This window comes from Hipposideros armiger, unplaced genomic scaffold (assembly GCF_001890085.2).
Source record: "Hipposideros armiger isolate ML-2016 unplaced genomic scaffold, ASM189008v1 scaffold_172, whole genome shotgun sequence".
Classification (NCBI taxonomy): Eukaryota; Metazoa; Chordata; class Mammalia; order Chiroptera; family Hipposideridae; genus Hipposideros; species Hipposideros armiger.
In genome coordinates, this window is record NW_017731522.1 from 1,320,920 (window position 1) to 1,336,708 (window position 15,789).

The window sequence follows — 15,789 nt, forward strand, 5'->3', positions numbered from 1 at the left end:
GGATGCTGCCTCCAAGAATTCAAGAAACACATAATCTAGTGCGGCAGACTGGCCAATCTACAATTACAAGGTACTATTGTGACTTGAAATGATGATGGGTGTGGAGGGAGAAAAAGAGAGAGGGCAGAGAGGAAGGAATCGACAGTATTAGTGAGGGAAAACAGAAGGAGACAAATAAGCAGAACTACTTGAAAACATGTGGCAGCATGCTCTGTGCTCTGGTCAATAAACACTCTGGGGATCCGTTTTTTATTTCTAGGACTATCTCTGGTGGGGCCGCCAGGCATGCTGTGCTGTCGCAGGTAGCAATGGTACGGACTAAAAGAGGTACATCCACACTGACCTCACAGTAAAAGGACCTGGGGCTCCCTGCTATGGAGTCAACACATTCCTAGTGTGGAAACTGACAAGAGAAAACTTCTGAGATGTCCTGAATTAAATTCCAGCAGACCAGACCGGAGAGTGGGAAGAAGAGATAAGGAGGATTAATCAGTTAACAGCCACTGGTGGAAACCAACAAAAGGCTGCTCACATTCTTCAATGTATGTTAAAACAAAATTAACTGGCAGCAATTTCAGTTCTCATGGAACAGGAATCACCGACCACCAGATGCCACCACACCTTGCTTGGGCATGAACTTTCCAGACTTGCCCACACCCAATCCAGAGCATCAAATACTTCTTTACAGACTTGCACCTGTCCCAGAACTCCCTCTGCTTCACCTTCTTCCACCCCCTTTATCTATGGCCAATGTAAATTCTTTCAAAACGAGTTACATCTTTCTTCTCCAAAACTCATTGTACATAAGAGTCCATCAATCCCAGGATGGCAGACATGTTTGTCTTTTCTATCTAGTCCTCTGGGGCTGGTGGTTTAGACTGCATGCCCCAGGACCTGGTCCGCTTTCTGGCAGCATGTGGCTCGACAGACCCTTTCTTTCAGAACAACCTTCTAATCTCAAAGGTTTTTGTTTAACAAAGTCTAGGATAAGAATTTTGGAACCAGGCAGATCTATGCTTGAATCTTACCTGTGTCAGCTGCCTGAAGGCCAGGAGAAATTACCTGCCTCTCCAGCTAATTTTCTCATGGCTAAAATGAGAAGGACATCATCTACCCAGGTAAAACCCTAACCTGGTCTGTCTGACACATCAGAAGGTCAGTAAATTCATAGTTATGATTATTAGTTTCCCACTCCTAACTTGGATTCCCAGTCTCAACCTAAAGTTACACCTTGGAGCAGGGTTTCTCAGTCTCAGCATTATTGCCATTTGGGGCTAATAATTCTCCGTGTGGTGCTGTAAGATGCATTGTAGGATGTTGAGCAGCATGCTGGGACTTTACTCCCTAAATGTCAGCATCACTCCCCCAACCTCAGTCATAACAGCCAAAAATGTTTCCAGACATTGCCACAAGTCGCCCGTTTAGAACCTCCCTCATTGAGAACCACTGCTTTAGATGAACTCACTTTTGGGTCTCCATTTCTCAGCTGAAAATTATCACAGCTGCTATCATGTAGGTATTTCAGTAAGCACTAAGTAAGCACTACTTAGGTGCCAAGCAAAGGACTAAGTGTTTTGCATACATTTTCCCATTTAACCCTCATAACCACCCTATGAAGTAGGTATTATTCTCATTTTCAACTGGAAGTACTAAGGTTTTGGGAGGTGAACGTGCCTATGGTCACTCAGCTGAGAAATGGCAGAGCCTGGATTTGAACCCGACCATTCTCACTCCGACCCCTTTATAACACCAAGCTCCTCTACCTCCCCAGCCATTCCTGATTTGGGAGCCCAGATATGGTGCCAGGAAGATCAGAGGACCTCAGTGCCAAGTTCTCAAGGATTATCCTTGCTGGTATTGGCCTGCCCAGGACCCCCAGGAAACAGGGGAAGGACTTGTCCTCGCTCCATGCCTTACTGCAACCTGGGGCCTGATGATAATCATTAGTCAACTGTTGCCAGTGACAATGTGGGAGAAGTTCAGGCAGCTCAGACCTCCACCTACGCATGGTGAGGTCTAGAGGTTCCTCCTTGCTTGTATGAACTAATCCAGCCCCAGCCTTTTAAAAAAGCAGCATCTGAATCATGCAGAAAAATGAGGGCTTTTTCTAGGCTTGAATAACTCTCCAGGGAACTGTGTACCAATCTCCATCTCTCAAGAGATTCTTCTCTTCCAAGTGCTTTCAAACAGGGAACATTCAAATAATAACAGAAGCCAACATTTATTGAGCACTCACTATGCACTCGGCCCTGTGCTATGTGGTTTCCTTAAATCTCATTTTATTCCCCCCTCAGCCCTAGGAAGTAGGTATCATTACTATCCCCATTTTCACAGGGAGACATTCTGGTGCTAAGAGGTGCAGTCTCTCACCCTGGGTCACCCAGCTAACAAGTGGAAAAGCCTGCCTTCTAACCCAGGCCGGCCTGCGTCCAAAACCTGTGAATCCACAGCCATCAAGAAACTGATCTTTACAGATCACCTTAAAAGCAGTACTGCAGTCCTGTGAACACTGTATATTGCAATAATTCTGAACTATGGCTTACAATCAGGGAATAATTGCCTTTTAATTGCACCATCACGCCACTGTCCATAAAGAGCTTTGAATCGTGTCTCATAATGGGCTGAAAGATTAGCCTGAGTGTGGAAACATAACCGCATCCCATTAAAGGTGCACCAAGTGCTCCGCAGGCAGTCATGGTGGGTTGACACCTCAGCTGTGAATATAATTCTCTTAGGTAACTCACTGTCATGACACTGGAGATGGTAACAGAGAATGTCTATGCACACAGATGACGGTACCCGAAAGACCCTCTCACAGCTCATTTGAGGCTGAGAGAGTTTGCAAGGTTCCTTGACACACTCAACACGGTGCTGCCCTAAATCTGTGATATGAAGACTGACTGCAGCAGGCTGGCAATGCTCACTGTCTTCAAGAATATTCCTACATTCATCAGCCAACCTCTACTTAGCCCCAGTCAGAGAATGCAAATGTTAAACCCTTATCAAGTTTAACGTGATCCATCATGAATTACTTAAATTGTCACTTTCAAATATTGGGATTTTCAGAGGCAACAGAGCTCAGGAGAGATTTATTCTAATTCTAAATTTGACAGTGGATGTTCGAGAAATACTTGAGCAACGGCTATGACCCCAGCACTATTCTGAGCACTGGGGAGACAGCAGGAAACAGGCTCTACAACGTCCCTGCTCTCTCAGAGCTTCTATTCTAGGACGGAAAGACAAACAAGGTACTTACTTATTTTGAAATTATTTACATACTAGAGAGTAAAATAAAGCAGAGAAGGGGGTTAGAGAATGACAAGTGGCAGTGGAGTTATGGTTTTAAATAATGGGGTCAGAGGAGGTGTCACTGAGGTGACATTTGGAAAAGACTGAAAGTTCATGAAAAAGCAAGCTTCCCAGATGTCTAGGTGGAGACTAGCAGGCTACGGATGTGAGAGGGAAGGAACGCCATGGGTCAGATCAAGGGGGGCCCAGCGGGTCACTGTAAGGGCTCTGGTTTTCACTCTGAGATAGGAACTATAGAAATGATTACAAATAATGGATTACTTAGCTGGAGAGAGAGAGAGAGAGAGAGAGAGAGAGAGAGAGAGAGGGAATTTAATCATGAAAACATTGTTCAAGTTACGTTTCTAATTTTGATATGCCTTCTAAAAAGTTGACATCCAGAAGACACTGGACCCTCCCCTGGACATTTTACTATAAAGCAGAAGTCAATGATAGGTGTGTCCTTGACATCCATGGGGGCTCAGCTGTGGAAAAACCGAAACAAATTCACAAGAAAGACTCCATGGGTGCAGACATCCATAGGGATGCAGTATAGCAAAGCTTCAGTGTTTATTGGGGATTTTTCAAGGTTGCAGATCTCACCATATGAGCTGCGTAAAGACAGACAGGAATGCAGTAACCTACTTTTTTAGGATGTGAATGTCAGCCCTTAACAAATTTGACAGCCTTTATTTTCAGTGTATACAAAATCAGTATATCCTGTTACACATATATACAAACTCAAGGAAGAGACCACTAACATCAGATACTGGTGTTCTGCATTAAATAACCATCGTTTATAAAGCAACATCCTTCATGTAAACCCTGTGGTAAGGAGATGTCAGAATGTTTTCGCTTATAAACCACTTAATTCCCCTCGGTGGATATCATCAATTCCACCATCCAAAACGAACCAGAGAATAAATGCCAACAAACGCAGTGAGCCAACTGTATGCCATTGCATCATAAGGTCAAGTTAATCTATTTTTAAATAACACAGCCATTGGCAAAGGCTGGCCCCTGGAAACAATGCACAAGTTGGGTTGCCTGTCCTTGCGTTATTTTTTGTAAAAGCTGTGGAATGTTCCACAGCATAACCTAAAAATATCCTTCAGAGAGTGGTCTTTTGGCACCAAGAACAAAAACAGATTGATTTTTGAAAGTTTAAGTTAAAAAAAAGACATATGAACACAAAACACAATTTAAGAGAAAAAAAAGGACAAAAAAATCAGACTTTTCTATAGCAAAGATCTGATTTGCGGTTGGCTGAGAAAATTGTACACAGAAAGACGATGCTACAAGAAAACGGGGATGAAGTGTCATTCTTAGGGATCTGAACATAGAGCAAGTCCCTCATCAACAGAAAACCGATAAACCCCTCATCGTCCTGCCTGCTGAATGTCTGAAACTTCACTTCTTAAACTCTAGTTAGTCAACAGGCAGAAATACTTAAATAGAATTCATTAAGCCTTGTTGGTCATTTATTTATTTATAGCTCAGTATAAATTAGACACAGGGAACTAGTTGAATGGAAGATCTGGTGATGAGAAAATAAACATATTATGATCCTAAATGAGAAGTAAAAAATGAATAGGATGAAAAGGGGGAGAGACATTGCAGATGGTCTAGGATGTACTCATCATCCAAGTAAGAAGCGACACTGCAAAAGTCATTCACGCATCCAACAAATTTCAGTGAGCACCTAGGTAGGATTTGGCAGGTGCTATTTTAGGCACTGGGACGTCGAGGGGTGAACAAGAAAGCTTGTTTTCATGGACCTTACATGCTAGTGGGAGGGGAGACAGACAATAAAGAAGAAACAAAAGGTAATGTGAAATTGTGACAAGACTATGAAGACACAAAACTGGATGAGGGGATGGCACATGGCGCAGAGAGCTATTTTACAAGGGGTCAGCAGAGCGCTGGGGCCAGCTCAGACACACTGTGAAGAGCTGATTATATGCAAATCTTCCCAACTCCAGTTAAGCTCAACAAATCAGGCCCTCCCCTCCACCAGAGCCGGTTGGTTGTTAAGCATTTAGCAGGACACCATGGGGTGAGGAACTCAATGCAGACACTAGGGGACAGGACACTTGGGACAGGAGTCAATCTTGTGATCACCTAGGGGAAAAGGAAAAACAAGCCCAGAGAACCTGAAGCAGAATTCCTGGGAAACCAAGAAAGAAAAGGCACTGTGTTTTAAATGACAACAAAATTATTTTGCTACACAGTTGTTATATATTCCAATTGGTCAAAATAAACACATAACATCAAAACAAAGAACTATATTCAATCATATGTGGTCATAATTCCCTCATTACAGTGAGGGAAGGGCCTGATGGTGGTGTTGTGGTTTTTTAACTGGGTCTTATTTATTGTCTCCATTCTGTCTCAAAAAAATGTGGAAGGACACTTTTGGTTCCTGGGTAATTTGCAAAACCACAAAACACACCTATAAAAATATGTAAGCATGTCTTATAATATTACCAGTTTGGAAAACTACAATCACTCCATTTCAAACTTTTGAAGTCTGGGTTATTCGTGGCATTGCTGCATTTTGAGTACAAAAAAACCTAAAGGGACACACCCACTTATTTTTGGCATAAAGAAACAGGCCCAAAGACAGTGACTTGCAGGAGATGACAGTACTAGTTGGCACACTTGGAACCCAGGTCACCTGTCTCGTATGATACTATAGTCTCAATGTCAGTCTATACCCGAGGGCTGTGGTTCTCAAAATTGAGCACGCATCAGAATCACCTGAGGGCTTGTTAAAAACACCCCATACCCTCCACCTCCAGGAGTTTCAGAATCAGTGGAGTGGGGACGCCTGGAAATTTGCATGTCTAACCAGTTCCCAGATGACACTAACATCTCTGATCTTAGGACCCTACTTTGAGACCCACTGACCCAGGAATTAAGAGTATGGGTTTTGGGGGCGGCCAGGTGGCTCAGCTGGTTAGAGCGCATGCTCTGAACAACAAGGTTGCTGGTTCGATTCCCACATGGGCCAGTGAGCTGCACCCTCAACAACTAGATTGAAGACAATGACTTGACCTGAGTTGCCAGTGGGTGGCCAGATGGCTCAGTGTGATGAGAACGCGTGCTCTTAACAACAAGGTTGCTAGTTCGATTCCCGCATGAGGTGGTGGGCTGCGCCCCCCCCCCAACACACATACACACAACTAGATTGAAAACAGCGACTGGACTTGGAGCTGAGCTGTGCCCTCCACAACTAGAATGGACAACGACTTAACTTGGAGCTGATTGGTCCTGGAAAAAAACCCACTGTTACCCAACTTAAAAAAAAAAAATTTTTTTTTTTTTAAAGAGTATGGGTTTTGGAATCCAACACAGCTGAGTTCCAGTTCTAATTCTGCCACTTGTATGACCCTTGGAAAAGCCACCCAAACTCTCTGGACCTCAGTTTCTGACATCCAAGTCCCTGTATGAGAAATAAAGAACAAAATGCCCATAAGGCACTAGCTTAGCCAAGGGCCTGGCACATTCTAAAGCAAGTGCTTAATAAATACTAGCTACATCCTATAGCAAAGTTTCTTTAATTACTTTTATTTCTTTTGCCACATAAACAAAATGGCTAAAATTCAAAAGACAGACAAGATCTAACACTGGCAAAGATGTGGAGCAGTTTTATTCATACAGCTATTATTCATTAGCAAAAAAATGATCAACAGTCCAAATATCCATTGATTGATGAGCAAAACATAAACTGGTACATGTATACAATGGAGTACTACTCAACCATAAGAACAATGATGCACACAACAATATAAAATCTCCAAAATATTTTGTTGAGTGAAAAACGCCAGACACAAAAGAGTACATACTGCATTATTTCATTTATTTGAACATCGATAATAGACAAAACTAATCCACAGTGAAAGAAAAAAAAATGCCTTTGCCTCTGGAGGAGGTGGGGAATGGAAAGGGGTATGAGGGAAATTTCTGGAGTGATGGAAATGTTCTATATCTTGATTTGGGTGAAGGTACCATGAGCATATACATTGGTCCAAACCCATCAAACTGTAACTTATGATCTGTGCATTTCACTATAGGTAAATATATACTTACAAAGTGTGTGTGTGTGTGTGTGTGTGTGTGTGTGTATAAATGCTTTATTATATATATATAAAATAACATAGTTTATATAGCATATATAGGTATATGTAAATTTTTTTTAGGCGCTTTGTGACAAAGACCTTTTCTCCCTTTAAAATGAACCAACTCCAACCTGGTAGATCCATTTAGCTTGATTCCCTCCCAGTCCAGTCCTGCTTCATATAATACCATTTGCTACAGGCTATTTTGGTCTGTGCATCTTTCCAGAGAGCTGCCATGAAATAGAAACATCAGAGTTTTCCCCCACAAGAAGACCATGACATTTCCATACAGACGGCACCCAGAGTGACCCATGTCCCTGGGAGTGGCTAGCTCAGGGTGCAGACAACACAAAAGTAACATTTTCCTTTATCATGTACCAAGTATGAGCCCATCTAACATGATTAAAACACAGGAATGAAGACACAGTAAGAGCAGCTCTGTAATGTAATTTAAATAACATTCCTGATATAAAAGAGGGAACAGGGCTGGCTGAGTGGTGCGTTGGTTAGGAGTTGGCTTGGGACACCAGCTCTGCGCAGCAGGGCCCCGGCTCAGATCCCACATGAGAGCCAGTGACACTGCGCCCTCTACAGCTAAGATGGTGAACAACAGCTCGACCTGGAGCTGGGCTGCCTTGAGTCGCCAGCGACTGCGCAGCGTAGGCTGCAGTGGGACTGGCGGGCAGCGGGCATGAGCTTTCATGTAAGCTGCCGTCAGCGGCCATCCAATGGCTGGCGACCGATCTGCCTCACCCGGGAAGAGCACAATAATCACAATACCAACATGGGCCAGTGAAACAATATCCTCCATAACTAGACTTAAGAACAAAAGGACAGCAACTTGTCTGTTCCCCTCCCCCAACTCCCCAATAAAATCTTTAAAAAAGAGGGAACAGAAGACCAGTGGAATGCTTCCTAGTGCCATCTTTCTGTATTGAAGACGTTAGAAGAGCTAACTGTGCCCGTAATTATCACATGAAATAGTAGCTTTCACTTTGTAGTGAAACCCAGGCCATTCGAGTGTCCCCATTCACATCTTTATTCTGTCCCATGACAAGCAGAATGAGTAGATTTACACACACACACACCTGCTATGAACATTCCTGTGCAGCACATAGAATGGTTCTGGGTGAAGAGAAATAACATACCACTTAGGGACACTACAGTTTCCTTCCAACCCAGAGGTGTCCGATTCCAAACACACTGACCAACCCCTCCTAAATTCCACGATGAGGCAGCCCTGAGACAATGCCTCCCAGAGCTTTGAAAACTGGTAGGAAGAAGAGGTTCAGCCCCACACAGCATCTTGCACACTCAAAACAAGCTCCCACACAGGACACATTAAACGCCAGTGGATACCTCACTAGATGATATACGCTTGGCTGTCCTTCCTCCAGCCCTTTCTCCAAAATGTCCCCGAACTGAGACTTTGAACTGCTCCCATCACATGCAGTATTTTCTTTACAGTTCTATCAAGTCCTGATAATCCAGGTACCCACATTAAATTCATAATCCAGTTTCCTGACACTAAAAGTTAAACTTAGAAATAAATAACTGCTCGAATTCAATTTAAATATAACAATCGCTACTCCTTATTGAGCACTGTTCTGCATACTTTCCACTTATCAGTTTATGTAACACCCTCAGGAAAGCCAGTTTACAGGTGAGGACACATTCTCAGGTAAGGCGAGGTATTGGCCCTTAAGCAAAGCCTGGGGAGATATGCAACGAATGAAGCACAGTCTCTCCCTTTAAGGAGTTTACCACTTTGTATGGAAATGAAGGGAGCAATCTAACTCACAGTTTAGAATAAAATACCACAAGTTCCACATTTAGGGGACACCGGAGGACAGATTTGTTCATCCTGGCTGGATGCTTGAAGGCTTCTTGGAGGAAGTGTCCAAGTGGACAATGAGGACATAAATGGAAGGAGCTTTCCATGCCTCCACATCTGCCCCTCAGCTCCCAAAGCTGAAAGGCCTGTCTGTATATGCCCACCTGGTTCCCTCCTCCCCTGGTCTCTTCCTCTGTTTCATCTGCCACAGGCTTGTTTCCAAGAGAGGACCAGCCTAGCTCTGCCCAGACCTTTATTCCTTTGACCCACTCCTCCAACTGCTGCTGCCCTTGCAGTCCACCAGCAGGCACACATGGGAACTTTTCACCACACTCCCCTTTGCCACCTCCTCTAGTGCTTTCTTGGGAGAGAAACTGCGTCATGGCACTTGGTAGTACAAGGGATCCCTTTAAGGGAATGGAGTCCTTCTCGTTGGACTGACACAGGGACAACCCTTTCCTTACCTAAACCAAGAGGAAAGGGACTCCTGACCACCAGCAGCCATAGGAAAGGCCATTACTCCTCTACAGGCTTCTGAGAGTCATTTGCATCCAACCCCTCCTCACAAGTCAGCCCCACCAGTCCACAAGGGTCAGCGCCCCACCTCTCCCTCCTCAGCGCTTAAGGCTCTGCAGCAAGGGCTCAAACACGCAGTTTAGTATGGGTGACCTTGGCCAAGTAACTTAACCAATGTCAGTCCCACTTTCCTCATCTGTAATATGGGCTTTATAAAAACAACTCATTCTCAGAATTGTGAATCGGAACAAGATAGTGCATGGCAAGCATTTTACACAGTCTGACACGTAGTAAGCTAACAATGAATAGTAACAATAATGATATGGTGATGCTGGTGGTGGTGAAGTTGATGGCAGCATGAACTTGGGCTTGATTCGCGCTAAAGAGAAATACCCTTCCTTTCCCTCCGCCCCCACCCCCCACCCCAACACTGGGGCTGTGCCACATGGTGGAGACATGCATCATCCATCTGTGGGGTGAATGCAGGCTCTTCAGGCGCCGGCTTAAGAACCGTCGCGCCGGAACCCACCTGGAGGGTTGCGGGATAAAGGCGATTTTCTGATGGAGGAGGTCCAATAACCATAAACCTTCCCCCTCGTTCACACCCATTCTCCAGGTCTGGAAACAGACCAGTGGCAAAAGAACACAGCACTGCGCCTGCAGCATCACTCCCCGCAAGTAGCCAGGAGAGCCTCCACCTGGCCCCAGTCTCCGTCCTCCCAACTCTCCTCCAGGCGCAGGCGAAGCTGCGCTGCACTTGGTGGCTGAGATAACAGGTTGGCGAATCAGGCCTGGGAAGTCTCCCCGCTTTCCGGCGCAAATCCAACTCCCTCCTCCCAACGCAGGTGGGCAAACGACCCGCAACCTCTCCACAACTTTGTGTATTTCACCACCTCAGGGCGCATGGCCTCAATTTCCCCCTCTAAGCTGCGCTCGCCGGAGAAAAGCGGGAAATCGAGTTGGGGGGTGGGGGAATCCGCAGGCCGCTCCCCTTTTCTGGGCGCCTCCGGTAGGTGCGTCCCGTCTTACCTTGTCTGACGGCTTTAAAGGTGACGGCCTCCTTGCAGCTGTCGATGACTCCCAGCACGTCATAGCGGGGCAAGCCGGACACCCGGATCCCCTGCACCTCCAGAAGCAGCTCCCCCTCGCCCAGCCTAGGGCCCTCGCCGCCGCCGGGAAGCCCCGTCGCCTCGGCCGTTGCCACCGCTCCGACATAAGGAAACTCCCCGTTCTCCGCGCCCCCCAGCACCGTCACCCCCAGCTCTCCCTGGGGTCCCCGCTTCACGGTGCATTCGTGAACCTTGCTAGTCCAGTGGTTCTTCTTCTGGATCACTTTCGACATGACGAGTTACACCCCTCTTACCCGCCCCCCCAAAAAATAAAATGAGACAGGTGCCCCCCGCAGCACAACCCCCCAAGCCCTCGCTGGTTCATGGGAGAGACATCACCTCCCAAATAACGCCACGGGAGAGAGAAACTTGGTAGCCTCACTCCCCTGCACACACTCGCGCACTCAAGCCATCATAAAACAAACTTTCTGGGCTTCCCCGCGAGCCCTGCACAGGAGCCCACGAGCTTTGTTTGCATTCCGGTGCTTCTGGGTCCACGTTCCAGCGACCGACGTGCTCTCCCGGACCAGAGTCCACTCTACGCCGCTTGGGTTTTGGGTTTTTGTTTGTTTTTGGTTTTTTTTCCTTCCTTCCTTTCTTTCTTGCTTCTTAGAAATGCGGAATCTCCTCTTTACCTCCTGCCTGGCTCGCCTCTCCTCGCTGGCGAGCTGTTCCTGAGGGTGAGGGAAGCCCTTCCAGCCAGTTGCTGGGAGCCCTGGAGACGCGGTAGAGGAGCGGGGGTGGGGGAAACAGGAGGGAAGTGCCTGCGGCCCCTTTAAGCAGATACAAAGGCTCGGCTTGTTTTGTTACAGTTCATTCTATTCCGCGCCGCGGAGCGCAGCGGCCGGGAGAGAAACCGCACGCGCATGCGCCCCATGATTGCCAGCCGGCCAGCCCGCCCCACCCCTCCTTCCCGAAGGGACAGATTCCAATGTGCTTCCCGTTGGGTCCTAAAACCGACCATTCTGGAGAAGATAAGTTACACTCTTTCAGTCACCCTTCTTATTCCTCCTTTTCTTTCAGTGTCTTGGACGCAACAAATCCCTTTGGAGCTAGGGGGACGCGCACGTGTTTTACTCCAACTGTTCGCAACTTTTGAAACATGAGCAATCTGGATTTGGCATTTTAAAACCATTTTAAACCGGTCGGGGCTGGGGAGGCTCACACACTTAACCCTCGCGCTCACATTCACGCATACACGCATGCACTCAACGCCGGCCTAAGCCGCCTAATCGCCCTTGGCCAGTAAGTGGCCACGCGGTCGGTCACCCAGCCCGGCTTGTCCACCGCCCCCGCCCCCACTCCGCCGCATTTTCCTTTAGTGCCCCTGTGCGGGTCCCAGAGGCTGATGTCTGCCCCGCGCCTGCACTGAGCGGGCGGGCTCCGGTCCTGCAGTGGGGCTGGCCAGTGTCTCTGGGACCCTGGGGAGCGGGGCGGTGAGGGCCTCCTCGGTGCCCCAACTGGGATCCCTGTGAGCGTCGCCCGCTCCCACACACACTTACCCGTACCCTTAAACTTTGGGGCCAACGTTTTAGGACACAGAAAACTATAAGCGAGGGAAAGAAGCCAACAAGATGACAGGGGGTTCGGAGCTTCAACATAAAAGGGCTTTTTAACTGCTCTTCCAGCAAAGACTTCTGGAGTCAGTCATCTATCCCGGGCTCAAGTTCCGGGCTAAGCCGGGAAGCCCGTGGACCTCCCCCAGGGCCAGGAGATAAAGATCACCCTCGGGTCTGGGATCTGCACCCGCGTCCTGGCGCCCGCGAGGGCGTGGGCGAGGCAACCACCTTTGGAATTCGCAGCCTGGTGTCGGTGCCGCCTCCGGCGCCCCTCGGGGACCGCGGGTAGAGCAAGCGTTTGTCCTGCCTGGGTTTCGGAAGGAGCTAGGGGGCTGCCGAAGGAAAGAATACCCTGCACCGAGAAGGCCCCCCCCGCCAATACTCCCGAAATCCGCCTGGGCGGTAGAGCCTCCCAAGCAATTTTTTTTCCTCAGTCATTTATAACTTGTTTGTTCATCTTTGGTGACAGGAGAGATTCCAAGTGCTAAATAAGGGAGGTGAGTGGAAGGGACTCCGGAAGGATGGGATGCCACTGCGGCCAGGGCTGAGATCTGGCCTCTGGATTTAGGTTCCCACTGGTCCAATCCCTGTGTGACCTTGAATAAGCTCTGCGACCCTCAGAGCCTTAGTTTCTCCCCCAAGTGAGTAGAACAATACCTTACAAGGTTCTTGGGGGTATTACATAGGCGAACACTTGTAAAGTGCCCAGCTTGTAAAGTGAATACTTGTAAAATGACATATAATAAAAACTTGTAGCAGTAGTAGTAGTAGTAGTAATAGGAGTAGTAATATTTGGGAAGAGAATTAGGAAATCATTTGGGGTTTCATGTTAGATGATGATGATAATTCCTGCTCTCCTTTCTAAAGCTTAAAATATATAGGCATACATTTAAATATTTTTAAAGCACTGTTTGGAGAGTGCCATCTAAGCTAATAAAAATAAGAGAAAAATATTGCTGCTTCTCTCTTGGGATATCCAGAAGTGAAAATCCCCTTGCCTTGTAGTATTTGTGAAAGAAGGAAGTGGTCAGTTTTCCTTGGCTCTTCTTGGTGAGGGAAACTTCATCTCCATCCTCTTTTCGCAGAAGCAGTCAGTTTATCTCACACTTGACTGGATCAAAATGAGTGGGAGCTTCAAAACGTTTCTTCCCAATCACAAACAACAATCCAGCCCATCAGAATCCCAGGACTTTTAGGGTTCCCCTGAAGTGGGGCTGCTACATGACATTGAGGACCACAGGTCTAACATCTCGATTCCCGAGCATCAGAGACCCTTTTGAAGAATAAACCTATGGTCCACATCCTCCTATAGAGCTTAAGTTCCATGGGGCCAGGGAACTTTGGCAGTTGAGTTTACTGACGTATTCCCAGTTCCTACAACAGTTCCTGGTACCTAGTTAATGCACAAGTATTTGTTGAATGGATCTTCCCACAAAAATGCACAATTTTGCACACCACCTTAGAAATGGAGTCACTGATTCCCCTACAAATCACTAGTAAGCTTTACTTTGTATGTTACCCACCTGCCCACTCCATATTCTAGTAGTCTGATTGCCTGCCAAGAATTCCCCCACCTGCCTGGAATCTCTGGGCCCCTTCCTACCTCCCCATTCAACTCTGGCTCCCACCTGGAGAAATCCAAAGGATGGGCAAGACAAAGTGTTTTGTGATTCATTTCACTACAGCAGCACCATTTCCCTGCTCCAGGATTCCAGGTGTCCCGCAGCTGGGAAGGGGAAAGAACTTGGAATTCAGGGCACTTCAGATTTTAGATGTGGAATGACCTCAAGAAAAGAAGGGATACCTGAGGGCACAGGATGGAGAGACGTATAGAGCGATATTATATTCCAAGAACATAAATATTGGGTCGTCGGGAAAGTCATGATGTATTTTTCTATGTTTTTCAATGCAAAAATGCGTCATGACTTTCCCGATGACCCAATCATTTGAACCTCCAAAGCAGCTAAGACTACCAATTTCCAGACACTAAGTTTATGATGTTCCCTATCTCTCTCCTCCTCTGACCCCTTCTGTCTCCTCTCTTTCACCTGGTCCAGCTCCTGTGTCCCAGACTGGAAGCAACTTCAAGGCAGAAGTCATCTATCCTGTCCAACCTTTGAATCCTCAGTACCTAAACCCATGCATTGCGTGGAGTGGGCACCATATACATTTGTTGAAAGAAGACATGGATGAAGTGTGACATTAAACTGCATAATATATGACCTTTGCTGCAAAGCCTTTTTAGATTGGGTGGCTAGAACCAAGGTATTTATAGATTGTTTTCTTGAAAGAGCTCATAATGATCTCATTTTGAAGTAGATTTTTCTTGAAGAGATGTAAAGTGGGATCCTCATGTTCTGGCTTCTCTCACGTAGAATATGACTTTGATAATACCTTCCAAAGAGGAAAATAATGCTATAAAATACCTAACTTTGAGGCTTACCATGTGTGCCTGGATAGCTATGAGCATTATTTTATTTAATCATCACAATTTTGTGAAGTAGGTGTGACCTGATTTTACATGAATTACCTTGATTTTACAATTGAGGACAGTGAAGTTAGGGCAGTAAAGAAACTTGCTCTACAGCTTAGAAGTGGTAAAGCTAGGATGTGAACCCAGAGGCAAGACCCAAAACCCATGTTCAGAACCACTGCATTAAGATGTATTGTGGCCACCTGCCACTTAGTGTACTTGGGTAACAGCATTGTTTTTGGCTCCTGAGTCTGCCACATAGTGTGGACTCACTAATTAAGTCACCCTCCCATTTCTTTCCTTTAATCTGCAGGAATACAGTGTTCCACTCTGGAATCCAATCTCCTTTTCCCCATCTGCTCTGAAGATTGGATAATTTACTGAAATGTAAAGAGGATTAATTTGTAAACATTTCTAAAATGTTTGGAGATCTGTGGGCTGTTGGAGATCTGTGGGCTGTGGTACAGGTGATGTGCCAAACATCCTTATACTGTTATTGTGTTAGCATTTCAACAATGAACTCTTAATAAACACAGTAGATTCAGATGGGAACTAAACTGTAATGCAATAAACTCTGCACAAATTAAGATCTTATTTTCATATAGCTAGTTCCACTAAGGGGAAGGGGGAGAAAAACCACAAATATAAAATCTGCATGTCTTCTCTTTTTCCCAAATAGATTTCTTTCCAAAGTTTTCCAGTTGTGATTAAAGGAATTTGTAATTGCAGTCTAAAGTGGTATTTTACATCATTTTTCTGAAAATGTGAGGATGGGAAATAAGTTGGTCAGCTGTGATGCAAAGAACATACAACCTGGTTATCTTTTAATTTCTGAAAAATAACATCGAGAGGCATATGTTATAGATAACAGTACGAGTATAAATGCTTT

The 15,789-nt window shown here is 46.0% G+C and overlaps 1 protein-coding gene and 1 long non-coding RNA gene across 18 annotated transcripts in view; one reads left to right on the plus strand and one right to left on the minus strand.

Annotated features, from left to right (window-relative positions):
* Window positions 1–11,722, minus strand: part of MAGI1 (membrane associated guanylate kinase, WW and PDZ domain containing 1) — a 705,149-nt gene extending 693,427 nt beyond the window's left edge. For 6 of the 17 annotated variants that reach the window (XM_019652041.1, XM_019652040.1, XM_019652036.1 and 3 more), the window contains exon 1: window positions 10,789–11,719. In XM_019652041.1, coding sequence (XP_019507586.1) covers window positions 10,789–11,101 — 313 coding nt within the window. In that variant the 5' untranslated portion in view covers window positions 11,102–11,719. Of the gene's footprint in view, window positions 1–10,788 lie in introns of all 17 variants that reach the window. The other 11 variants (XM_019652046.1, XM_019652053.1, XM_019652045.1 and 8 more) reach the window with 3 other exon arrangements.
* Window positions 11,723–12,877: 1,155 nt separating this feature from the next.
* LOC109387881 (uncharacterized) lies at window positions 12,878–15,560 on the plus strand. Its single transcript, XR_002125125.1, has 3 exons — window positions 12,878–13,068; window positions 14,485–14,692; window positions 15,214–15,560. It is a non-coding gene; the product is annotated as an uncharacterized LOC109387881 (long non-coding RNA).
* The last annotated feature ends 229 nt before the right edge of the window (window positions 15,561–15,789 follow it).